Here is a 26,384-nt window from a genome sequence, read left to right on the forward strand (position 1 = left end):
TCCTTAGTATCTCAGTGGAAGTAACTTTTTTTTTTTAATGTGTTCCTAACCCACCTGAATATACCCTGTAGCATGAGACCACCCACAGATCTTGTGTGTGGTTATTCATCTAGTCATAGTCAGTCCAAGTGGCTGGTATACATTTTAAATCTTAAAATGGTATACATTTTAAAAATCAGAATGTAGTTGGAATTTAGGCCAATCTGCTTGTATTATTGAGAGAGTTTCTCTTTAGTTTTTTTTTAAATTTCAGATTTTTTACTAAAAGAAAAATCTCACTAATAGCTCAATAATTAGGATTTAAAAAAACAAATTATGTTCTGGAAGTTGTTCAACAGACAAAGTACACCTAGAGAACATAAAAATTCTTTATTTAACCTAATCCAGCCAGTATTGAGATAGTCCGCTATATTAAAAACAAGACGTTTAAAAAAATTACAGCACAGTTAGCAAGGCAGTGACTAATGAAGTCACTAAGTTTAATTTTATATTCTTCACAGTCATTTGATAATCATGTAATGATGAACATTTTCAGCCACTTTGGAGATAAGTTAACTTCTGCAAAGGAGAGAATTTTACTAGTTGTCACTGAATTTTATAAAAGAGATTTAAAACATTAAAGTTCATAGAAATAACACAGTAAAGCAATGTGAAAATAAACTGGAAAACACAAGATGTACCCACCCATCCCAAAAGTCTACAACATCCCTTTAATCTGTCCCCTAACACCATTCTCTTACTTCTTCGTTCCCCTTTCCTGGAGCACGAACAGACTATTTAACAATTAAGAAACAGCTACTGCTCTATAGGGGCTGTCTTGAGCCTAAAGTGCCTCTGTTCGTTTAATTTCTCAGTTAATCCTAGAAACAGTCTTCCGAGACACAAGTATTACTTGCATTTCAGAGATGATGAAAACCGTAGCTGAAAGAAAGCCCCTCGGCCAGGTCACATATCCAGTTATTAAAAGCAGAATCAGGATTGGAAGCAGTCCGTCAACTTTAGTCAGCCCATTCTCTTTTGTTGTTCATGGTGGTACAGGCCACCCTTCTGAAGACTGGTACACAGTACTTTCTAAGATTTTTTTATATTTAAAAGTGTTCAATTCTAGGGCTAGAGGGACAATCTGGTTCCCAGGTACTTGCAATTCCCTCCCCCACAGCCCTAGAAACCCCTCCCTGCTGCCCCCAAAGAATTAAAGTTGTTTTCCTGGCCCTCATGAGCCCTGATGCCAATAGATGCAAGCAGCTACTCCCCCCATCTTGGGCATCAAAGTAGTAACTGGGGAATGGTGTGCTTGTATCATTTTATTAACGGTTGCCTAAAAGCTGTTCTATATAACAAAATTATGCAGGAAATATCTACTAGGTCTTTTTATATTGAAAATTAAAGAAGAGCCAATATATTTTATAATTACAGCTATATAATCTAAGTTATTTTTATATATAATCATAGATTTTATATTTCCCCTTCAGAACTGTAGCAGTGTTCTTAATAAGGCTGTCAAATATTCCCTTCCTCCCAAAATAATTACAACTCTGAATGTTCAACAGCCATTCACATAAATGTTATAACAATTAAGACATTCATACTATAGAAAGGTACCAGTCTTAAATTACTAAAGTTAACATACATTATTGCAATCTAACATAGCTCAATCTATATTTGCTACACTCCTAAAGAGAAGTGACCACTTATCAGTAAGGGAATCGTTAATTAGTGTCATGCATTAGATACTGTGAACAAGAAAATAAATAGGGTTTTTGGAACTATCTTTTAAAAATTTAATTTTAATTAATGAAAATAACTGTGAGACCATTTGGATTGCTGAACAACATTAAAAGGGCCACTACTGAAAATGGCTTAAAATAAATAATTGCTTTTTAAAAATGAACATAAAACTAGTTAAACAGTGATTAAGGTGCTAGCCTCATCAATATGACAAGCAGTTAAAAATCTAAAAACATTAGTATTGGTTTTAATAATAGATTGACTTAAGCCAAAAACCTCAATATTTACTCAAGACTTCTTGTTTTCATAATTATCTCTTCACTGACTGGTATAAAAACAAAGAGCTCAAGGCCTCACCTTGGTTTACTCACTGCTGGTTTTCTATCTGTTGAAACTAGACGGTAAACTGCATAAAAGCAGGAACCAAGTCTGTCGTGTTCACCACTGTATCCCACAGCACTTTGTATAATGCCTGGGCAAATAGGAGGTGATCAACAAATTCCTGAATAACTGAATCAATGAAAGAGAAGAGTAAAATAACTTTATTGATTTTTTTTTTTTTTTTGCAAATCGTTCTCTGTGCTCAAACTACTAGAAACTGGCAGCTCTAATTTCTAGAAATATGGATTTAAAAACCTTACTCCAGTGATTGAAGGTCCTGATGATATTCTCTCTCTCTCTCTCTCTCACACACACACACACACACACAGTAATTATGACTGCATGAGTCAAAATTACATTATGAACTATGAGATGTCAATATTATATAAATAAAATTTAATAGTGAAAAAGTGATTTGGAAGCCCTGTGAATTTTTACCCTACACATTTTGGAGGACGTCACATGGGTTAAGAAAAACACAACAAAATCGCATTTGTTCAGATAATCATTTGAATGTTTACATACATTTTTGGTTTGTTATTTTTTATAACTAATTTACATTTCCTTATATTAACATATACTCCTGTTTAGCATGTAATCAAATTATGCCAGTGAGAAAAATCCTCATAGTACCTTCATTGAGTTGCTGATTCTAAGAAAACACTGAACATGAACATGTACAAAAGAGGCATTTGAATAAAACAGCATGTGCATTTTTAAATATTTGCACAGTTTGATCTTTACATTTCTATCTGGAGAAAATATGAACAAAACCCAGGTTTACCATGCTAAGATAATGGTTCAGATGACTGCCATAAAAGAAGTACATACAAAACAATGAAAACAAATCACAACCTTAGGTTCCGTGATTACTGAGAGGATTTCCCCTGCCCTAAGTGCTTTATTATATTTCTTAAAAATATGAGCAGCAGCTTATCATAAGTCTCCACTACTGTGCATTAATAATGGAATCAGAACAACACAACAGACTCATAAGGATGAGAAGACTGCAGAACAACTAGAAGTCACAGTTTTATGCTTCTTCTTGCTCTGGATAATTTAGAATTTTGCGGTGTGCCTGACGTAAATATTGCTGTTGTTTGAAGTAAACCTTGAATGCTCCTTTTATGGCAACAAAAGCAATTCCACCCTAAAATAAAAAAGAAAATTAGCTTTTTATAATGCAGATTTAGAGAACATAATAATAAAAATAATCTTACTTAGATCAAAAAAGACACAGCCATTGCTGCTAATTCAGATGAATGCAAAAGAAACAGTTTTTTTCCTACTATGGGGTGCGATAGGAGGAGACACTATAACAGAGACACCTTCCTTGTTCTCCTATTGAGTAATCTCTCCACTTAGCTCTACGTCCATTCTGGTATAACAGGGAGAAGGCGTGGGCACACGTGCAGGCTGTCATCAGAGAGGGGAAGTGAGAATAATAATGACATCAACACAAGGGTTGACTGTGTGAAAGCACTTCAAATTAATTATCTCATTTAATCCTCCCAGTAATCCTGATATAGCTACCAATATGATCTTTATTTTATAGGCACAGAGAATTCAAGAAGTTTGATTTAGGTTTTTCAGCAAAGCAGTATCTGTGATAGGATATGAATCAGGCAGTCTGACCCTAGAGCAGAAGCTCTTCATCATAATCATGTTGGCAAGAGGGATGGGTGTGATAATAATGCCTATTCTAGGAGAGAAATCACCCACAGCATTGTTCTGGAAGGCCAGAAGTAATGTAATGGATCCTCCCCTCTTTCTTGCTATTGGATAACAAGTGGGGATCAAATAGAACCTTAAGGCACAGGAGCCACAGAATGAATATTTATATAGTCCCACTGGGTTTTTTTTTTTTTAATATACAGTTCATTCTCTTTTGCATGGTCACTTAAAAAAAAAACAATATTAAAACCATCTTACCAAGATTGTCCTTTGTAAATTAGAGTTAACACTACTGAACATCAGTTTACCAACTATTGTTGCAATAGTAGGAAAGACAAGGGCTCCACACAAAATTCGGGTGGCAGAGACGTGATCTGCTAAAGGATTAGCCTCAGCTGGAATTCGAGGAACAGGACAACCAATGCCTAGAGAAAGAAAATGCAGGGTATTAGTGCTAATACATCAGAATACCTAAGATATCTATGCATACTAAGATTCTTCCACAAAATTAATTTGGTGCACTCATTCTAGCCACAATTCAGGGCCTTACCTGGAAATATACTGTTCAAAATTTGTAGTTTATTCGAGTATTTGCGCCATAGTCTAAGCACGTAGTCTTCCCAGCGTATCATCTTGCCTAATATCAGCATGACAGGAATAGTAGGAAGTCCAATTAAAAGGAATAAAGGATCAGCTCTCTCCATAACATCCAGACCTTCTTTATGGCCTACAACCTGTGAAACAGACAGCATTCGCTAGAATCATTTTTTTATCTAATGAAGGGTTGCATGCTTGAATTGAATTCATTTTAGAGGAAATGCTAAATTTCGAAAGAATACAGAAAAAAAAGTTTTAAAAATAAGCTGGAAAGCTATCAGTCCTGATTTATTTGTAAGTGTCTCTCATTCAGGGGAAGAAAAGCTCCTAAGCTATTTCATATTATATTGGAATAAAATTTAAAAAATGGTTGACCCACAGTGATTATAATTCAATAGAGGGGAGAGGACTTCTGGTTCTTTAATTCCTCTGATTGGATTAGACTGGACTACAATTTTAAGTCCTATCTGTGCTTCAGCACAGCATCTCTCTTCCTGCTCGTCTAGTAGGGTAAGCACAGGCAGCCAAGGAGTGGCACCAGCCTTCAGGAGATGGCCTGAAAGCTCACTTCTCTTTGGTTCTTTCTCCATACTCAGTGACGTCTGGGATAGAGTGGTTTTTCTGGCTGGCTAAATGCCTGTTCTACAGACCTAACTCGGCCAAAATGCAATTCCAAGGTCTACTGCAGTAGTTTTTGCTATAGGATCCAGTCATTTTTCCAGTCCAGGAACCCTAGCATATCCTATCTATGGGGTAATGAAGCTAAAACAATCCTTCCCTTCTTATCTGGGTCTTAGGGCTATTTCGCAATTGCATTAGATCCCAGAGGGCAAGAAGGACATGATTAATTCTTATTTGTGAATCTTCATACTTCCCCTCCCAAGAAAATCCTTTTTACTCGATCAATCTTGGCCTTATACTTCTCTCAAGATCTCCATTTTATTGGTGAGCTTCTTACTTTTAATTGGAGATTTTCCCTGAAAATTCTCTTTCAAAGGTCTCAAATGATCTTCCCTTTAGCCAAAGTCTCAATTGCTTCCAAATTAAACCTATTTCTCTGAGTGATTATTCTTGGCAGTTATGACAGGAGAAGGAGACTATTTCTGAATCTTAGTCTTATACCCCACCCAGGTATTACACAGTGAGGACAGCTTGCTAGGAGGATACTACCATAAAGACTTCATATAGTTTTTCTGATCACACTTGACGAGTAAACCAGAAGAAAGGATTGGGAAGAACCTTGTCTCTATCTTTGATAGGGAGGAGGTGAAAGGAAGGAAGGGCAGGCAAGGAGGAAAGGGAGGAAGAAAGAAGGTAGGGAAAACTAAAAGCTGCCAGGGACACTGAGGAAAACAAGTTCATGAAAAAGTAAAAAACTTTTTTTTTTTTTTAATGAGTTGCTCTTTATGTCAACATCATAGCAGCTTTTTTTTTTTTTTTTTTTTTAGGTGGACTACTGTAAAGAGATGTGAAATAACATAAAGCTGAGAATGGTCACAGCAAACCGAAATTCTAGACAACACACTCAATCCAGGTAAAAATACTTTATAAGTATGTGGGGAGAGCCAAAATGGATGCTTTTATTTATTTATTTATTTTTTAAAGATTTTATTTATTTATTTGACAGAGATAGAGACAGCCAGCGAGAGAGGGAACACAAGCAGGGGGAGTGGGAGAGGAAGAAGCAGGCCCACAGCAGAGGAGCCTGATGTGGGGCTCGATCCCATAACGCCAGGATCACGCCCTGAGCCGAAGGCAGACGCCCAACCACTATGCCACCCAGGCGCCCCAAAATGGATGCTTTTAAAATCTGAGCTAGGGATACACAGTCCAGGCTTGTACTTCATTAATTTACCTAAATACAATGTAATATTAAAGGGCAGGAGGCTAACCTCTTCCAAGTGGTCAAAAACCATGGTATAGGTACCTGATATTCTTCTGTGTCTCCACGGAGAAATCTGACACACTGTATGTAAAGGATGATTGATCTGAGTTGCCCTAAAGTGAAATAGTCCGGTTCACAGTTGACCCTTGAACGCCACGGGTTTGAACTGTACTGGTCCACTTATATATATACTGATAGATACTGTACAGTACTGTTATTTTCTCTTCCTTAAGATTTCCTTAATAACATCTGCTTTTCTCTAGCTTGCTTTACTGTAAGAATATAGCATACAATACATATACAAAAATGTGTGTTAGTTGACTTTATGTTATTAGTAAGGCTTCAGGACACAGTAGGCTGTTAGTAGTTAAGTTTCTGGAGAGTCAAAAGTTATCCATGGATTCTCTACTGCATGAGGGGGGTTATCAGTGCTCCTAACCCCCATGCTGTCCAAGGGTCCACTGTATTTCATAAACCCTAATCCCATATCAGTGGCGACAGTGGATTAGCCCAGAGATTGTGTCTTTACCTATGCCTTTTCAGGACCTTCTATTTTTATATCATTTTATTATTTTCAATATAATGATCATTTACAAAGTTACAACTAAATGTGATTTAAATATTCTCAAAGTAGAAAATAAATTCAGAAATTTCAAAAATTCCTGTTGGGTTACACTATTCTTTTTAGAATTTGGGGTTCAGAAATATAAAGCAAGAGTGAATATTCAAGTAGAGACTATAGTAAGGGTAAGTTTATTCCTCATGGGTAGCAGTAAAAACCTTACAACCTGGTGTCTAAGAATGAGGAAACAAAAAAGGAAATAAATAGGACAAACAGTAAGAAAAAGACCCACTGTCCCACTTGTTATATCTAAAGTGGAGAGAGATGCTTTGTACTCAAGCTGGGCTCACTATGTATGCATTCAACTGAATACTGATTATGTGCCAGACACAGGCATAGGTGTTGGGGATAAAACAGTAAACTAAATAGATATCTTTTGGAGGTGAGAGACAATCAAATCAAACAAGCATGCAAATATAAATGCTGCAAAGGAAACAGAATAGTAAACAATTATAGTTTACCACCTGCTACTATAGTCAGACTCAAGGGCAGAAAATGAAAGCTGAATTAAGCAATGGGGGCTGATTTAGCTTTGGTCAATACAAATCCAGTGAATTGTGTATGATCATGTACATTCTGGTTTTATGCCCCAAGATTTAAAAAGATTATTTTTAAGACTTCAATTTTGGGGTGAGATTCAGGAACTATAGATTGTCTTCTCTAAGAATTTGTTATCTGTGTATAAAATAAAGGCCTAGGAATTGTAGGTGTAGAGGAGGATTTGTTTTTCTGCTTAAGAGCTGAAAGCTAGATCTTCATACCCAGGAGTTCTGAAAGGCTGAGAGTTTTAACTAAGGCCTGATCTTATAAAGCACTTCCTTTTAGGAACCTACTTTTAAATGAGATAATGAAACAGTGGTGAACTAATAGGTTTTCTTAGTCAGAATTAAAGATAATTAAGGATAGTTATAAGAGTTAAGAATGGTCAATGCTTATGGGGGTTATCTTTACACTAGAGGCAAAAGTGGAACTAGGCTGGACATTAAGGTCCTGTTGTTCCAGGGTAAAATGTTCCCACTGCCTTTGGAACCAGGTTTCACCTAAGGAGCCCCAGATTAGGGACAGGGGTAGGGGGTCCTAATGCTTCTTTCTTGCTGTGTGGTAATGGACATGTAAACTCGCCAAATCTGTAAACTAGGAATAATTGATAGTATCTAGATCACAAGACTGTTACAAGGATTAAATATATCAGTGCTAGAAAGGTGTTTAGCCCAGTGCTGGGAAAAAAAGTTACCCATTATGTTGTCTTTTCAATAAAAATGTAAGCAGAAGGTCTCATTCAAATTCCTCACAACTAACAGGGATTGAACCTAAAAGTGGTTCATGGGAAAGTAAGTGGGAAAAGAACAGTAGTCTGGGGGCGTCTGGGTGGCTCAGTGGGTTAAGTGTCTGACTCTTGATTTCAGCTCAGGTCATGATCTCACGGTCGAGGGAGTGAGCCCCGTGCTGGGTTCTGTGTTCAATGTGAGAGTCTGTGTGAGATTTTCTCTCTCCCTCTAAAATAAATAAATATATAAAATCTTAACCAAAAAACAAAACAAAACAGAACAAAAACGAGTGGTCTGATTTCTTAATCTGATTCATTGAAAACCTCAGACTAGTCAGAGAACAAAAGAAAAGAACACTCAAGGGTTAAAAAAGAAACCCCTAAATACTGCTGATGGTGTAGTGGGGCACATTTTCTATCACATAGGCTCAGATAGGTAAAAAATCTTCCCAATACTCTTAAATCATACAATATCTACCTACTGTCACAGGTAATCTCTTTCATTCTAGGCTTAAAAAAAAAAATCTTTTCAAGTGAGATAGTACATGTAAAGATTATTTCTAAATTGCAACAAACAATATATATGTATCATCATAATTTTAGGTCTTCTTCTTTACTGTCACCATTAACCAACATGTTCATTTTTGTCTCCTTGCTTGTATCATTTCTTCCCCTCTCCCAATCCAAATTATTGCCTTCAAGGGTCAGCTCAAGATTTACTTTTTTTGTAATTTCAAATGATCTTTCATTTTACTGAATTAAAATATTGTTTATGTAGTCTTCTGTACTCTTCATATTTGTTTATATAATGTAATAACTGTTCTCCAGTTATTCACTTATATACATCTTGTCTTAGACTATATTTCTTGGGGCTGGGGATCAGGGCTTTCAATTTGTCTTGTATTTTACATAGACCTTAGCTCGGTGTTAACTTTTCAAATGAATCATACCAATATGGATTCAAAGTGCCAAAATCCAGCTTGAAGCCCTGTTTAGGGGATACAAACTATATTCCTTAATTGGCTCTTGTTAATTATCAAATTTCTTTTACGACTGAGCGAGCCTAAAATCTTTCCTCAAAAAGAGCCATCCTACTTCTTATGGTCAATTAGGTCAAAAAGAGCCATCCTACTTCTTATGGTCAATTAGGTATTAAGAGAAATCACTCAGAGGGCCTTAGTTTCCTCATCTGCAAAAAATACATGTCTATAAAATGAGTTTGTGCATTAAATAATGTATATATCTGCTCTAAGTTTTTGTGTCTTTGTCAGTCCTACTGAATCATTCTAAACCTCCCTGAACTAATGATGTACTCATTACTGGAGTTTTAACAAATTATTGCAGAGAATATAGTCAGTCAAACAAACCTGCTACTACCTGATAGAACCAGTCATATAAAAAAAGCCCCAATGTTTATGAAAGCCTTTTAAGTGTTATTCTCTGTGTATATTCTATATTAGGAATATATAAGTGTAAGACAGTCTCTACTTTCAAGGAAACTACCTTCTCATAGGAAAAGCAAGGCCTGAATATAGGAAAAGTTAAGTAACAGGTAATCTATATAAGAAATACCACTTGGTCAGCACAAGATTAGCTGCCATTTGAGGACTGAAAATGTCATGAATGCAGAGGGAAAAGAAATAACAGTGGGCAGGAGTTGCCAGGTAGGTTTAGGGGGGAAAAGCAGCTGAACTAAGCCTGGAAGGAGAGTTTAGATTTGGATGAGTAGACAGAGGAATGGAAGGACAGGTATGAGGCAGGGAGGGTGACAAAAGCCAAAGGACAGAGGTAAAAAAACTAAACTGCATAAGGATGGGTTGGAGGTTCTCCTCCAATAGGCCTCGAAGTAGAATGAAGTGAGACTGTGATGCACCCTGTGTAACAAATCAGGTTAAGTAAATGGAATCTTTTTTTTTTAAGTTAGTGGTTCTTAATCTTTACCCATTACACTCATGACAAATGATGCAATTCATTCTACTGACTATATCCAGATTTTGGGGGTGTCATCAACACTTCATGAAGAAGCCTTGCAATATCTGTCCCACCATGACTATTAATGAAGCAACCAGAAACGCCATTCACTATGGATCCAGCATAGATAGGTTATGTGCAATTTCTAGAATATTATATAGTGTTTTAACTATTACTGAGTTATTTATGAAACACTTACCCAATCTAAGTGGTGCACTGGTAAAGCACTACTGAAGGCAGAGGAGATGGTGAGCTTGGAGTAGATGTTGAAGGTATTATTTTAGGAAGACTGATTTAGAAGAATGGACTGAGAGAAGAGAATGAAATTAAGAGAAACCAATCAAGAGCCTCCTTTAGCCCTCTGGTATAATGGGGAGTGACAAGGTCAGGGGGTTAAGACTGTGGAAAAGAAGCTACAGATATAAGACATATAAAAATGAAAATTGCTTGGACTTGGGTCAGTGGACTGATATAGATGTATGAAGTAAGAAGAGCTAAAGGTAATCCTAAGAATGTATGATACAGACTGAGTAGATGCGAAAATAATAGTAGTGATCAAAGGTATAGAAAAATTATAACGGGGAATAAATTTAGGTTTCAAATTGAGGAAAAGACTAGTCTGATTTCAATAATATTGACTGTGAAATCACAAGAGGTCATTTAAGGAGAAGGGACAAACTGTGACTGTAGGACTGGATTTGAGGCTAGATTAGGGTAAAGGCATAGATCTAAGCACAAAAAGCACAGAGATGATAGCTGGAAATCTTTAGAGAAGAAGTATAAAGAGAGGAGTCAAGGGTCTAGGACTAAATCTTGAAATTTAAGTCTGATAATCTTCACCAACAGTTAGCAACTAATTGTCTAATCAAACAGACTGGTTAGTAAATTGTTCTAATTCCACACATAGAATGCTATGGAGAGTTCTGCATACTTATATGAAAAGATCTCCAAGGTTCGCTGTTTGTGGGGGAAAAAAAAAAGCGGGGTTATGCTTCCTTTAAGGGGAAAAAAAGTATGTGTGTGTGTGTGTGTGTGTGTGTGTGTGTGTGTGTGTGTGTGAGAGAACAAATTTATTTTTTTCTTGCACATGCACAAAGAAGACGGCTTTTCACTAGATAGTTTCTTACGTATTTCTTATTTTTAAGCCATGAGAAGGTTATTACTTGTTCGAAATAATAGTAATAATTTTTAAAACTCTCCTAACAGAAATATATTTAATAGATTTTCACATAAAAAATATTATCATTGAACAGAGTAAAATAGTGAACCTGCATCACTGTCACTGCTCCATAAGTCACAGCTGTCCAATAGATAGAGCCAACCATTATTCCCGCTGCAGCAAATGGACAAGCTTTTGAGATCAGTCTATCCGCAAGATCCAAGACGTAAACAACTGGACCTGTAATAAAAAAAGAAAGTAACGTTTCAACACAAGACAGATTTTTTAAAAATGACTTATTCAATATTTTCCATTGATCTAAATATTTTTATGAAGTTGGATATTCTGGTGCTTTAGAGATAACTATTATAAATGTGATGGGAACCTAGATTTGAATAAATTTAGAATTTCTCAGTTGTTTGCATGAATAGCTAAGTTTTACTTCCTAAATTCTAGGAAATAGCATCTTCAAATTTTTACCTTCATCAGTAAACCTAAGATTAAAGGCTCAAACACAGCTGCTTCTTATGAAGAAAATAGATTCTCTCAATTCTTTTATTCACACTGGTTACTGCAGAACAAAATGGCCATTTCGGCTTGCTCTTCCCAAACAGTTCTTGCACACATTTAGATTCTCTAGTACTTGGTAAAAATATCACTTCTTTGACTTCACTCATTACTTCCGTGGTGCAGTATGTGAAGGTAACCAAGACTATTTTCTTGTAGTTATACAAAGTCAATCTATCTTACTTTGATTTTCAATATGGAATAGTTGAGTATTATTCTCTAACAAACTTTTTCTTTTTTTTCAAGTTTGTATGTAAATTCCAGTTAGCTAACATATTATTAATTTCAGGAGTAGAATTTGGTGGTTCTAACAAACTTCTTCTAATGATCACAATGCCAGTTTTTATGGCATTTCAACAGCTGTATGTGCCAATTATATTTCCATTATTGTATACTTACTGTGAAATCTGGCTACCACCTTTCTATGGAAGGTATTTAGAATAGCTATATTTGGAGGTTTTCTAGTTGCTTAAGTCCAATATAATTTAGCTTCGGAATTTTTCAGAATAGTGGAAGGGTCTCAGGCCTGAATTAGAGCAAGTCCTAAAGAACTGAGTATCTAAGTTTAGTCACAGAAATATGATTTACTAATCACCATATTTGTTGAATACCCTCTATATACAAACTATCACTTGAGACATTTTCTTGGAAATGTATAAGAATTATTACCTACCTTCTGGGGGGTTACAATCTATAGGAGGATGCTGTATATAAAAAATTTATTTTTATTGCACAAAGAAATTAACATAGCAATATGATAAAATAATTAAAACACGTAAGAACAAGCACCCATCTATGGAGCCCCTGGTCGCTGGAGCCAGTAATATCACTAGTCACTGTATAAAGAAAGACCACACTGTGAAGTAGAAAGAACATTAGGAGGGACATCAAAGGACCTATGGTTTCAATTTAGCGTATTTACTATGTTCTCTAATAATAGTTAGCACTTCTTGAGTGTCTATAGGATACCAGGCACTGTGCCATAGGCATTACATGTTTCATTATTCAATCTCATAATGTAGGGTTTAATCCTTAAAATATACAAATTTGCTAGGTTAAGTTTAAAACTCCCTCAGAGGGTACAATAAAAGTCATTTTAGTGAGTGACCAAAGATCCCTCAAATGCTGGTACTAAAAGTAAAAAACCATAGGTATATATGAAACCTCCACACTTCAACTTTCATATTCTCTACTGATAATTCTTTAATCAGAAAATTGAAGCCACAAGTCCAAACTCTCCATGGCACATGTACCCACCTACCAACAGCACACCTATCTGAAGTTAATCCCTCCACTGACACACCAGATCCCATTCCCTTGCCAACTCAAAGCCACAGCTCCAGCAACTGTCTCCCACAACATTTCCTCTCTACTTTTTATTGGATTATTTCCATCAGACATGTCATTATTTCTTCTATCTTAAAAAACTCAAATTCTTCTCTTGATCCGTCTTCCCTCACTGCTCCACCTTTGCTTCCTTTCCAACAAAATTCCTCAAAAGATTTCCTGTTTTCACTCTCTCCTTCAATTCTCTCCACCAAAACTGCTCATAACGGTCACTAACAACCTAAGATTAGTTACGTTCAATGTTGTAATCTCAGCCTTCCTCCTATTTGGCCTAGCAGCAACATCTGACACAGATGTTCTCTTCCTCTTCCCAGTATGTGGTTCTTCATTATATTTCTAGGACATCACCATTTCTTGGTTTTCTTTCCATCACCAGTCATTAACTTCTCAGTCTTTCTTGGTTCCTTCTCTTCTTGACTTCAGTGAGACTCACGCTGCCAACTTCTACCTCATGATACTCCCTATTTAATTATTCTGCACTATTTTTTTTCCCAAAGCACTTATCACCTAACATACTCTAATTTAATCATTCTGTTTCCACCTAAAAGAATATGGGTTGGGAAACTACGGGCCATGGACCAAATCCAGCCGGCCGCTTGCTTTTGTAAAGAAAGTTTTATATGGAACATGGCCACACACAAAGCCTAAAATATTTACTCTCTGGTTTTTAACAGAAAAAGTCTGCTGACTTTTGAACTAGAACATAAGCTCTAAAGGGAAAAATAATGTTTTTGCTTTGCTTATTGATGAATCCGAAGTTCCTATGACTCTCAAATATTTGTTGAATTCTCTATTGAGGTACTTATTTAAAACTATGATATGAAAATCTCTAGGTCTTTCTTTTTCACTATTCTGTACCAAGTCTAAGTTAACTGCAGGACTATTTTCCACCCAGTCAGAATAAAAATTGGTAAGGAAATAAGGTATTTTACATGCTTCCAATGTACCTTCTTCCTCTCTCCTTTCAAGAGGGTACTTGGAACTATCTACTGATGGAGTGAAACAATACAATTCCTAAAAAAAAACATCACTACCACTTTTACCTATCATGAACATGGGCAGTCTAGAGATGTTTGAATTGTTTTTCCTTTAAAGATCTCAGATGGTTCTAATATAACAAGCTCAATTTTCCTTTTTCTTCCTGAGTCAATGGGTGTGAATTCTTTCTGTGCAAGCAAAAACAAAAAATCTGTACACTTTTGGAAATTTTCTACTCATTCCTTGAATCACATACAAAAGATGTGCTAGAGTAAACGAAGACATTGGCTGTATTTTATAGTCCCTATTTCCAGTTTTTCTGAAATAATTTTGTCTAGACTTCTGTCTTTATTTTGCCTAAACCTCTCTTCAGGCTCTTCAGATAGACTAGTTCAAGAATAGTTTAATATTTAAAAGACAAATGTTTAGTAGTGAACATACCATGAGAATAAACTGCCACCCAGGGGAGGTGTTTAAGATTATCTAGGCAAGCTATTTAGTGAGTAAAAACAATTACTGAATTTCTCTGGATGGCAGTCCCTAAATCATACTCTTCCTATTAGGAAGCTTACCATGTGCTACTATCCCATGACTTGGGGTCAAAAGAAAAATAGCAAGTTACTAGATTCTTCTTACTGTTGTACTACAGCACAAAGAGTTATGGAAAGCAAGGAAAGACAAGACTAGCCCTATAAAACCTCAATTCTAGCGAGGAGGAAGAAGTATGAATAAGTGCACATCACACAAGTCAAATACCTAAGGGCATAAAAAGGCTTCAATATTTTAAAAAGGCATTATTGAATTTTTAATGTCTCAGTGGGCTTCACCACTTACGTTTTCAATGTACTGTATTTACACAATGGATGGCAACTGAAGAAGCTCTGTATAAATGTAAGTTTTGAAAACCCAATAATTTAAAGGGCACTAGGGAAGCTTGCAATTAAAAGAAAATCTATTGTGAATTCTTTTGTATAATAAAGAAGATTTTGTAAAGAAAATACACCCTAATACTCTGGGTAAATTCAAATTTTCACATTTCAGAGGTGAATGACATCAAACAGTGAGCTGAAACTATTGGGGAAACTCCTAAGTCTGTATCTACTGAAAAAGAAGTAATCAGTTTTATCTGGCAGACATGCGAAAGTAGATTTGCTGCAGCTGTGATTTAAATTCAAATTTATGTATGCATGGTGTTAAAGGCACATCTTGGAAGATAAGAAATTAATGACTGAAGGGCAGGTAATATTTAGGGCTCAACATCTATGGGCACTGCTTACAGTAACAACCAGAATTTCTACGACCTTTCTCTGGCATAGAAAGGTATCCTTAAAACAAAACAAAACAAAACAAAACAAAACAAAACAACCTCTCACCAGTTCTTGAGAAATAATTTCCATATGTTGTCAGAGTGCTAAAGTTTCTAACACAGAACACAATTTAATGAACAAAAATAGGTGCTTCACAAGACAACCTTGTGTAAGTTCCTGAGATGATAACAGCCCCAGTGAAGTTTTCTGTTAAGTGGCCAATGGTTTATAAAAGAGTTTTAATAAGCAGAACAGACTGTTTTCAAAAGCTATGCAAGTTTCCAGGTTTTGTGGTTTGCTTTTTGCTCTGCATTGAACTAGTTTTGATCTAGACCCAACTTTAATGACAATCTGCTAAGCCAAAATGTCAACCCCACTTTCAGATTCGGAACCATGCAGAATTACAGATTTTGGATGTCATGAAGAGTCCAACAATACAGTTCTGAACTTCTCTGTTTGCTCCAAGTCTTCTTTTTATTGTATTCTATTTCTGGAATGTCCTGTCCCTACTTTAAGTCTGTCTGTATGTAAACCCAAATTCCCAATGAAAACTAATCTAACCTGATAGAGGTTGACTAATTGCTCTACCCGCCCCTGCTCATGTCCCAAGAGGCTTCCTTTAATACTATTCCACAAAATGCACTTACCCCTTTGCTTGTGCATAATGTTAGTACTTTATGTTCTTGTTCAATGTTTGTTCAGTTGTCTCAATATCCTTATGTCTGTCCATGTCAGCATCATCTTAGATTGAAAATTCCCAGGGGGCAGGGGCCAAGTCTGTTTAACTCGTTTTGTACAGTGCCTAGGATAGAACCATGTACAGATAGGTGCTTAAAAAATGCTTTTGATGATGATTGGCATCACTCTCAGGGACTCTGTGGGCCACAGCTATCTTAGCACATGGTACTTGGCAGTACATTGGGGCACTTTGGCCTGTTCCACAGGACATTAGAATATAATGGCATAGGACCTAGCTGTAGCACTCTGTGGCAAGTATTTGATTCAATCCATTGTTAAACAAGGACCTTTAACAAGGGCACCTGGCTGGCTTAGTCAGTGGAGTGTGTAACTCCTGATCTCAGGGTTGTGGGTTTGAGCCCCACATTAGGTGTAGAGATTACTTTAAAATAAAATCTTAAAAAAAAAAAAAAAAGTATATGGTTCCAAGTCAACAAATGTGGATTTTATTGAAGACATGAAATAATATCACAACAACCAACTCAAAAGTTAAAAGTAAGTGGAAATCCTGATGGGACAGTAGAGTTTTAACTCTTTCCCTAGCATTCATCACTACTTTAAACACTAGACTTCAGAGGCCAGGTTCAAGAGCCTCAGGCAAGCTTATGTAAATGTCATCTTTGATTGTTCTGCTTGTAGGCTGAGGTTTTACCAATTTTATTTAAGAATAAATATCCTGCAAACTCAGGCTATAAATTATTTGCTTAATAACAAGAAGTTAGACATTAAAGTATAAACAGAGAAGAAAGGATATACTGTTGGGCAATTTTTTAGATAACTGAACCAAAGCCCTCAAAACTAAACAAAAAAACAGCCCTGAGGAATAAAAGATCCAGAGTCAAAGTAGATGAGTACCATTCCTTCATGTGTATATATAGCATATTACCATGAACAGCAACTAAAGATCATCATAGTAACTCTTTATTACATAGTCTGTGCCAAAGGAAAGCTTAAATCTACCTCATAAGAATAGAATAGCCTACAGAATATCTGTGGGCTATAAGGTCAACAACTAAGTACCTATTAAGCACCTACTGTACACATAGCATTTTACTTTTCATTAAAATAAATGTAAATAAAATTTAACACACCAGCCTCTGCCTCCAAGGAGCCTCCAATCTAGTTAAGGACAATGAATAAATACACATTAAACAACTGAGAAACTTTTTTTTTTTTTTTTTAGAGATAAGTACAAGTCTCTCTCTCTTTTTTTTTTAAAGATTTATTTGAGAGAGAGAGTGTGCACCAGGAGGAGGGGCAGAGGGAGAGGGAGAGGGAGAGAGAATCTTAAGCAGATTCCACACTGAGCCCCTTGTGGGACTCGATCCCATGACCCCGAGATCACGATCTGAGCTGAAACCAAGAGTCAACCACGTAACTGACTGCGCCACCCAGGCACCCCAACAACTGAAAAACTTTAACGTAAATTTAGCATATGTACAGTAGTATGGTACAAACTTAACAGATACATGTTAATGAAATTTTAAGTAAAGATTATAGGGAGATAAGGATACAAAGAGTTTTTTAATGAATCAATGCATGTATGTATTTACTAATTAACAGAAGTGAATTTTTTTTTTTTTTTTATATACATCCCAGTATATTTGAGTTCACAGCAAGGAGGAATGCTACATTTTTCTTTTAAAGAATGAAATAATCTAATCCAGGGTCATTTATTTACATAATTATTATACATTTTAGCTTACATAGTAGTTTCCTAGAAATGGAAGTGGGTCTGAAATATTCCTTAGACTGACCATCCATGGGCTTGTTTCCTCATCTGTAGAACAAAAGAATAGGACTAGGTGATATCTAAGCAGTGGAGATCATCAAGAGAACTACTAGTTGACCTTAACAGAAGTGAATCTTGACCTAGACTTGAAGTCTATGATCTAAAAAGGGGGCATTCTAGGGGCGCCTGGGTGGCAGGTGTCTGCCTTCGGCTCAGGGCGTGATCCCGGCGTTGTGGGATAGAGCCCCACATCAGGCTCCTCCGCTATGAGCCTGCTTCTTCCTCTCCCACTCCCCCTGCTTGCGTTCCCTCTCTCGCTGGCTCTCTTTATCTCTGTCAAATAAATAAATAAAATCTTTAAAAAAATAAAAAATAAAAAGGGGGCATTCTAAGAGACCTTCTAACTGAGGCAAAAAGACTCAACAGGTTTATATGTTTTTTTTTTTGTTGTTGTTGTTGTTTTTTAAGCTAGTACACCATTAAGATCTGGGTTACTTGACAGAAACCCTGACTAGATCTTTGACACAATATGTAGGAAGTTCCTGAGAGACATGCTAAAATGAAAATGATATTTTACAAAAACTAATCTTATAATGGATTATTAAAGTCAGAATAAACTAGAATAAAATCCACAAGATTTTGTATCCAAAACAAGGATAAAGAAAGAGAAAGTAGTATCAGTCCAGAGAAACTTAATATAAGAGAGTTGAATTAGAAAACTCCATTTCTTCTAGAAGTTTTATAGTTTCAGGTTTTATATTGAAGCCTTTAATCCATTTCAAATTAATTTTTGTAAGTGGTATAAGGATCCAATTTCATTTGTTTGCATGTGAATATCCAGTTTTCCCAACACCATTTATTGAAGGGACTGTTCTTTCCCCATTGAGTATTCTAGGGTCCTTTTGTCAAATATTAGTTGAATGTATATGCATGGGCTCTCGATTCTGTTCCATTGGCCTATGTGTCTCTTTTTATGCCAGCAGTACCATACTGTTTTGATTACCACAGCTTCATAATAAAGTTTGAAATCAGGAAATGTGATGCTTCCTACTTTGTTCTTTCTCAGGACTGCTTTAGTTATTTGGGGTCTTTTGTGATTCTATACAAATTTTAGGATTATTTTTTCTACCTCTGTAAAAAATGCCATTGGGATTTTGACAGGGATTACACTGAATCCATATATGGCTTTGGTAGTATGGACATTTTAAACAATATTAATTCTTTCGGGGTGCCTGGGTGGCTCAGCTGTTAAGCGTCTGCCTTCGGCTCAGGGCGTGATCCTGGAGTTCTGGGATTGAGCCCCACATCAGGCTCCTCCACTGGGAGCCTGCTTCTTCCTCTCCCACTTCCCCTGCTTGTGTTCCCTCTCTCGCTGGCTGTCTCTCTCCCTGTCAAATAAATAAATAAAATCTTTAAAACAAAACAAAACAAAAACAATATTCTTTCAATCCATGAACATGAAATATCTTTTCATTTATGTCTTCAATTTCTTGCATCAATGTCTTATAATTTTTAGTTCTATTCATAAGTAATTACTTTTGATATTATAAATGGGATTTTCTTTCCTTTTCAGATAATTTGTTGTTAGTGTACAGAAATGCACTGATTTTTGTATGTTGATTTTGTATCCTGCAACTCTACTGAATTTATTTAACTTTTTTGGGGGGCAGTCTTTAGGATTTTCCATGTTATGACATCATCTGCAAACAAAGACAACTTTACTTCTTTCTGATTTGGATGCCTTTTATTTCTTTTTCTTGCCTACTACTCTGGCTAGGACTTCCAGTGTTACGCTGAATTGGAGTGGTAAGAATGGATCCTCCTGTCTTGATCTTAGTGGGATAGCTTTCAGCCTTTCAATGTTAAGTATGATGTTAGCTGTGGGTTTGTCACATATAGCCTTTATTATATTGGGGCATATTCCTTCCGTACAAAATTTGTTGAGAGTTTTTTATCATGAAAGGATACTGAATTCTGTCAAATGCTTTTTTTCTGCATCTATTGAGATAATCATATGATTTTTAACTTTCATTCTATTAATGTGGCATATCACAGTGATTGATTTGCAGATGTTGAACCATCCCAGGGATAAATCCCACTGGGTCATGGTGTGGACCCTTTTAACGTGCTGTTGAATTTGGTTTGCTAGTACTTCGTTGGGAATCTTTGCATCTATAGTCATCAAGATACTGGCTTGTGATTTTCTTTTCTTGTAGTGTCTTTATATGGCTTTGAAAGTGGGATAATGCTGGCCTCATAAAATGAGTTTGAGAATTTTCTTTTCCATTTTTGGGAAGAGGAAGGACTAGCACTGAATTGTCCTTAAATGTTTAGAATTCTCCACTGAAACCATTTGGTCCTGGGTTTTTCTTTGTTGAGAGGTTTATACCTTCTTGCTGTTGGTCTGTTCACATTTTCTATTTCTTCATGATTCGGTCTTGGTAGGTTGTATGTTTCCAGGAATTTATGCTTTACTTTTAGGTTATCCAGTTTGTTGGCTACAATTGTTCACAGAAGTCTCTTAAGATCCTTTGTATTTCTGAGAGGTCAGTTGTAATGTTTCTTCTTTTAAAGACACTATGCATTATATGCCTTCTGATGTAGTAAGTACATAGAACTACGAAATATTCTTGAAAAAAAATCATAGAGGCATCTGGGTGGCTCAATTGGTTAAGTGTCTGCCTTTGGCTCAGGTCATGATCTCAGGGTCCTGGGATTGAGCCCTGCATCAGGCTCCCTGCTCAGCAGGGAGTCTGCTTCTCCCTTGCTGCCTCCACCCCTGCTTGTGCTCTCTCACTCACTCTCTGTCTGAAATAAAATCTAAAAAAAAAAAAAAAAAAAAAAAAAAAAAAATCTAACTTCACTGATGAGATCTAACCACCATGATAAGAAATGCAGGGAATAGAGCAACATATTACCCAAGTATTCTTGGGGTGTGAGTATAAACAAAATCCAGAAAATGGGAAATCCTATGATGACAAATGATCCTTTCATCTAATGAACAAGTTACAAGGGGAAAAGCTAAAATACTGGGGTTTATAAGTCATGCTAAGATTTAGGTCCATACATAGTTGGAGAGCTGACTCGGAGACCCGCAGAAGGGTTGCATGAACCATCAGTGAAAGGGTAAGCCAGAAAAAAAACAACCACCCACATGACAACGAAGTGAGCCAACAAGGAAAACTCTTATCTTCAAGAAGAAAAGTATGATGAGAAGGATAGTTTCCTCTAAAAATTTGTAACTACAGTCTACCTGATTACAGGTTAGAAATTCCTCTGTGCTAAAGGAGAAATCCCTAATGCAAATCCTTTCGTATCCACAGTTTACAAATAAGAACACAAATGTGAATGTAATCCCCACACTCAAGAGAAATAAAGCATCGTGAATAAGAACCAGAAGAGAAACAACAGATTTAGGCTACCAAAGACTTTAGATAATGGAATTATCAACCCAATCATAAAAATGATGTAATAAAATACAAGATAACTTTTAAATGAACAAAATGGAAGAGACCATGAACAATTACCAGGCACATTTAAGAAAAAACTAGAACTTATAGAAAGCAAAACCCCTTGCAGATTAGACACTGCTTGAAAAGAGAATTTGAGAACCAGGTAACAGTTAAGAAGAAAGAAAGGGGGGGTAATCAGAAGGAGGAATGAAGCATGAGAGACTATGGACTCTGAGAAACAAACTGAGGGCTTCAGAGGGGAGAGGGGTGGGGGAATGGGATAGGCTGATGATGGGTAGTAAGGAGGGCACGTATTGCATGGGGCACTGGGTGTTATACGCCAACTAATGAATCATCGAACTTTACATCAAAAATCAGGGATGTATTGTATGGTGACTAACATAATAAAAAAATATAAGAAAAAAAAGAAGAAATATAATGCTGCAGCACAGAAACTAAAGATGAAAATCCATAAAAGTTAAAAGGCATGAAAGAAAATAAAAATGTCTAACGTAACTCTAATCAGAGGTCTAGAACGGGGGAGAGGCAGTATTTGAAGAGATAAAAGCTAAGACTTTTCAAGGGTAGCCATTTAAATAGGGAAAAAGTATAAAAGTTAAAAATTAATACAGGGGAAAATACAGTATCAGAGGAAAAAACACTTCAACCCAGGAGATAGCCAAGAAAAAGGGGCAGGGAAGGAAAAAGTGCTACAAATAGAACACACAAAATTTGACAGTAAAAACCCAACTACCGGTATCACAATAAATGTCAAGTAAAATAACTGAAGAACTGAAAATAAAAGGATGAGAAAAGATAAAAAGGCAAATACAACATCGTCAAAAAAAAGCTGATATAAAGGAGGAAAACAGTAGCATTGTAGTGGGGAAATCTGACAAACACTACCTTAGCCAGATGATCAAGGTCAGTATTACCAGCGATAAGTAATGTTGACAAGATTTGTCTTTGATGTGATGTGATGAAAATGGGACTTCAACTCTGTAGTTTTGCTCCCTAAAACTCATAACCCCAACAGATAATGGGAAAAACATCAGACAAAACCCAACTGGGGGACAGTCTACAAAACATCTGACCATTACTCATCAAAATTGTCAAGGTCCTCAAAAACAAGGAAAAGTCTAAACAACTATTACAGCCAAGAGGAGCCTAAGGAGACATGACTAAATGTAATATGGTATCCTGGAAAAGAATGAAGACATTAGGTAATAATTAAAGAAATCTGAATAAAATATGGACTTTAAGTTAATAACAATGTAACAACATTGGTTCATTAAGTATAACAAATGTACCACACTAAGATAAAATGTTAACAGTAGAGGAAACTGGATGTGGGATATATGGGAACTCTCTGTAGTATTTCTGTAATTTTTCTATAAATCAGAAATTGTCCTAAAGCAAAAAGTTGATTTAAAAAAAGATTGTGTAGGTGCTCAGTCAGTTAAGCATCTGCCTTCAGCTCAGCAAGGAGCCTGCTTCTCCCTCTCCTGCTCCCCCTGCTTGTGCTCTAATAAATAAGATCTTAAAAAAAATAATACAAAAAGATGGTGTAGGTATATTATGATGTCCATTCTGTATTATCATGTCTATATTATATACAAGTTTAAGACAAAAAAAGTACTATTGTGGATAAAATAGTCATTACTTAATGATAAAATGTTGAACTCACCAGGATATTTTATTTCTAAACCTAAGGGGTAGGTTGGCAAGTGATGGTTTGTTAGTCTTTATTCCTCATATGTAGTTATGATATATTCTTTTTCAACAAATAAAATATTTTATAATAACAGAGAAAAAAATACCTGAGTGAACATTCTGCTGAGCTTTGATCAATGTTAAGGCAGTAGATATAATTAGTTCTGTATATTGATAGCAGCATGCTGGCAAAGGCAATGGAAAAGCAGGCACGCCAATACGCTGTTGGGAAGATTAAATAGGTATAATCTCTACAAAAACCAATTTGATGATCTCTATTAATGTTATAAATGCACATACTCTTTGACCCAGCAATTCTACTCTAGTCATTTAGATAGACTACATCTAGTTATCTTAGATATATTTGCGCATGTGCATAAAATTATTTTACACAGTTGTTTTTGACAGCACTGTTTGTAGTAGAGAAAGATTAGAAACAGCCTTTATGTCCATTAACAAGACTGTTTATAGAAATAACCATACATACATCTGTGTAATGGAATATTATGTAACTGTAAAGAAAAAAAGCTCTTTATACACTAATAAAAAACGGTATCTACCATATATTGCTGAGAAAAAAAAGCAAGTATAGAACATGATCTATAATATACTTGTACATAGTGTTTTGACATATAATCTAATTGTGCTCAATACTCTGCCTCTCCAGGTTTACTGCTCATCTTTCTCCACTCTGTTCTGTGCACAATTTGCCAAACAAATTGCATCTTCCAGGCAACCTTGCCCTCTAGCTTCTGGTGTGTTAAAACAATAAGTGGGATGGCTAGAAAATCAGAGGGTGGTAAAAGTGTCCCCCCCACCCTGTTCCCTCACTACAGGCAGTTGGCATTTCTTTCTCTAAAACCACAGATCCTGTTAAACAGTTTCTCTCCTTCTGTTAAAGCTCTTGTCAAGTTCTTCCCTTGCACTTTCAGGCCTAAGAGTGGGAATGATTTCATATAGTTGCTGATTCCTGGGTATTTTCCTGTCCCTTGTTTATTCCTTTAAGTCTACTCTAATATTTATAGCTTTTCATGGAGCGGGGGAGAGAGAAGAGAAACATCCTGGAAAAAAACACTGAGTCTGCTAACATTGGTTGCCTCCAAGTAAGAAACCTGGCATTATGGCTGGTGGACATGGTAAGAAGACTTTCATTGAACACCCTAGTATATTCAGTATCTTTTGAAATTGGTCCATGTGAATATATTATCTAGAGGGAAAATACATAAAGTAAACTCAAACACTTAAAAGAGACAAAAGAAAATACTAAGAGATACTACAGTTGTGGCATCTTTTCTTTCAAACTTTTGCTATTCTTTGCCATGTCCAGCAGCGCAGATATGGACACAGAGGAAAAAGAGAATAGACTATTTGTTGGTGCAAGCCCCTAGCCATCACTTTGCTTCTTGGCCATGTTTCTCCTTCAATTCTAATAGCATCAAACCACTGAAAATCTTTACTTACACATCATACACATAATTTATTAACAGTATCTCAAATAAATTCAAATTCACACCATCCCTGTTAATTCTTACAGTACGTGAAACTATTTCTTATCTATATGTGGGCTGGTAGCTGATCCACTGAGTGACAGTAACAAGAAATTCAGCAGTTTAAAATCCTGGCTCCCTCACTTACTTGCTAGAAGCCCATGGGATTCCATTAAATAAATCTGCTGAATCTGTTTTCTTATCTGTAAAATAAGGACAGTATCTGACTGTGTAGAGCTTTAGAGAGGTTTAAATAAAATAGCACAGGCAAAGCAACCCAAATAGTGTCTGGCAAATAGTAGGAGCCTGTTAACAAATGATAGCTATTGATATCACTGTTAATATTATTTAAAAAAAACTACAAAATAAATTTTATTTGCTAGATTCTCTAGGAAAGGTTTCTCTTAAGTTTTACACTCAACATTTGATAACCACTTTTTTTTTAAAGATTTTTCATTTTTAAGTAATTTTTATACCCAGTGTGGGGCTCTAACTTACTACCCAAGATCAAGAGTCACATGTTCTATTGACTGAGCCAGCTAGGCACCCCTGATAACCATTTTTTTGAGGATGACTGTTATCTTCAACTCTACATAGATGTTTGAATTAATGTTTAGGTGAGAATAACAAAGAAATAAAAACAAAATTATAATAAAAATTTAGCTTGAAAGTAATCTAAGGGGGCACCTGACTCACTCAGTTGGTAGAACATGTGACTATTAATCTCAAGGTCCTGAGTTTAAACCTCATGTCAGGCATGGAGGCTACTTAAAAAAAAAAAAAAGTAAGACTATACTAATAATCTACGAACACAAAAAAGCAGAAGTGGCTACATTAGTATCAGTTAAAACCAACTTTAAGACAAAAATTATTAGAAATAAAGGACATTTTGGGGTACCTGGGTGGCTCAGTCAGCTAAGCATCTGCCTTTGGCTCAGGTCATGATCTTGGGGTCCTGGGATCGAGCCCCACGTTGGGATCCCTGCTCAGTGGGGAGTCTGCTTCTCTCTCTCCCTCTGCCCCCCAATCATGCTTGCTCTCTCTCAAATAAATATTTTTTTTAAAAAAGGACATTTTATAATGACAAAAAGGACAAATCCATCAGTAAGATATAACAATTAAGAACATATATGCACCTCATAATAAAGTCCAAAATAAACGAAAGCAAAAATGGACAGAACTGGAGAAAGACAATTCAACAATAGTTGGAGACTTCAATATACTACTTTCAATGAAGGATAGGTAAAAGATCGACAAGGAAATAGAGAAGATTTGAAAGTACTATGAACCAACTAGATATTTACAGAATACTCATTCTTCTCAAGGTACATGGAACATTTGTCAGAATAAACCATGTTAGGCACAAAACAAGCCTTAATACATTTAAAAGGACAGAAATCAAAGTATGGTCTTCGATCACAATGGAATAAAATTAAAAATCAATAACAGACATCTGGCAAGTTTATAAGTATGTGAAAATTAAACAACACACTTCTAAGTAACCAATGGTCAAAGAAGAAGTCTAAGCAGTGCTTAGATGTTTACAGCTGTAAGTGACTTCATTAAAAAAGAAGAAAGAGCAAGAGAATGAGAAGACAACCTACAGACTGAGGAAAAAAACATCTGCAAAAGACAATCTGATAAAGGAATGTCATCCACAATATACAAAACACTTAAAACGCAACAGTAAGAAAACAATCTGATTTAAAAAATGATCAAAAGATCTGACAGACACTTCACCAAAGACATAAAATTACAAATAAACACATGAAAAGATGC

At 35.9% G+C, this 26,384-nt stretch overlaps 1 protein-coding gene across 1 annotated transcript in view; it reads right to left on the reverse strand.

The window, feature by feature from the left end:
* Positions 1-354: 354 nt before the first annotated feature.
* The window catches only part of MARCHF5 (membrane associated ring-CH-type finger 5), a 50,310-nt gene continuing 24,280 nt past the window's right edge, over positions 355-26,384 (reverse strand). Inside the window, exons 3-6 of the mRNA XM_008696246.2 lie at positions 11,394-11,524; positions 4,334-4,517; positions 4,042-4,208; positions 355-3,259 (exon numbers count right to left, since the gene is read on the reverse strand). Of these exons, the coding sequence (XP_008694468.1) occupies positions 3,143-3,259; positions 4,042-4,208; positions 4,334-4,517; positions 11,394-11,524 (599 nt within the window). The 3' untranslated portion in view covers positions 355-3,142. The remainder of the gene's footprint in view (positions 3,260-4,041; positions 4,209-4,333; positions 4,518-11,393; positions 11,525-26,384) is intronic.

The sequence above is a fragment of the Ursus maritimus genome, unplaced genomic scaffold (assembly GCF_017311325.1).
Source record: "Ursus maritimus isolate PB19 unplaced genomic scaffold, ASM1731132v1 scaffold_7, whole genome shotgun sequence".
Taxonomy (NCBI): domain Eukaryota; kingdom Metazoa; phylum Chordata; class Mammalia; order Carnivora; family Ursidae; genus Ursus; species Ursus maritimus.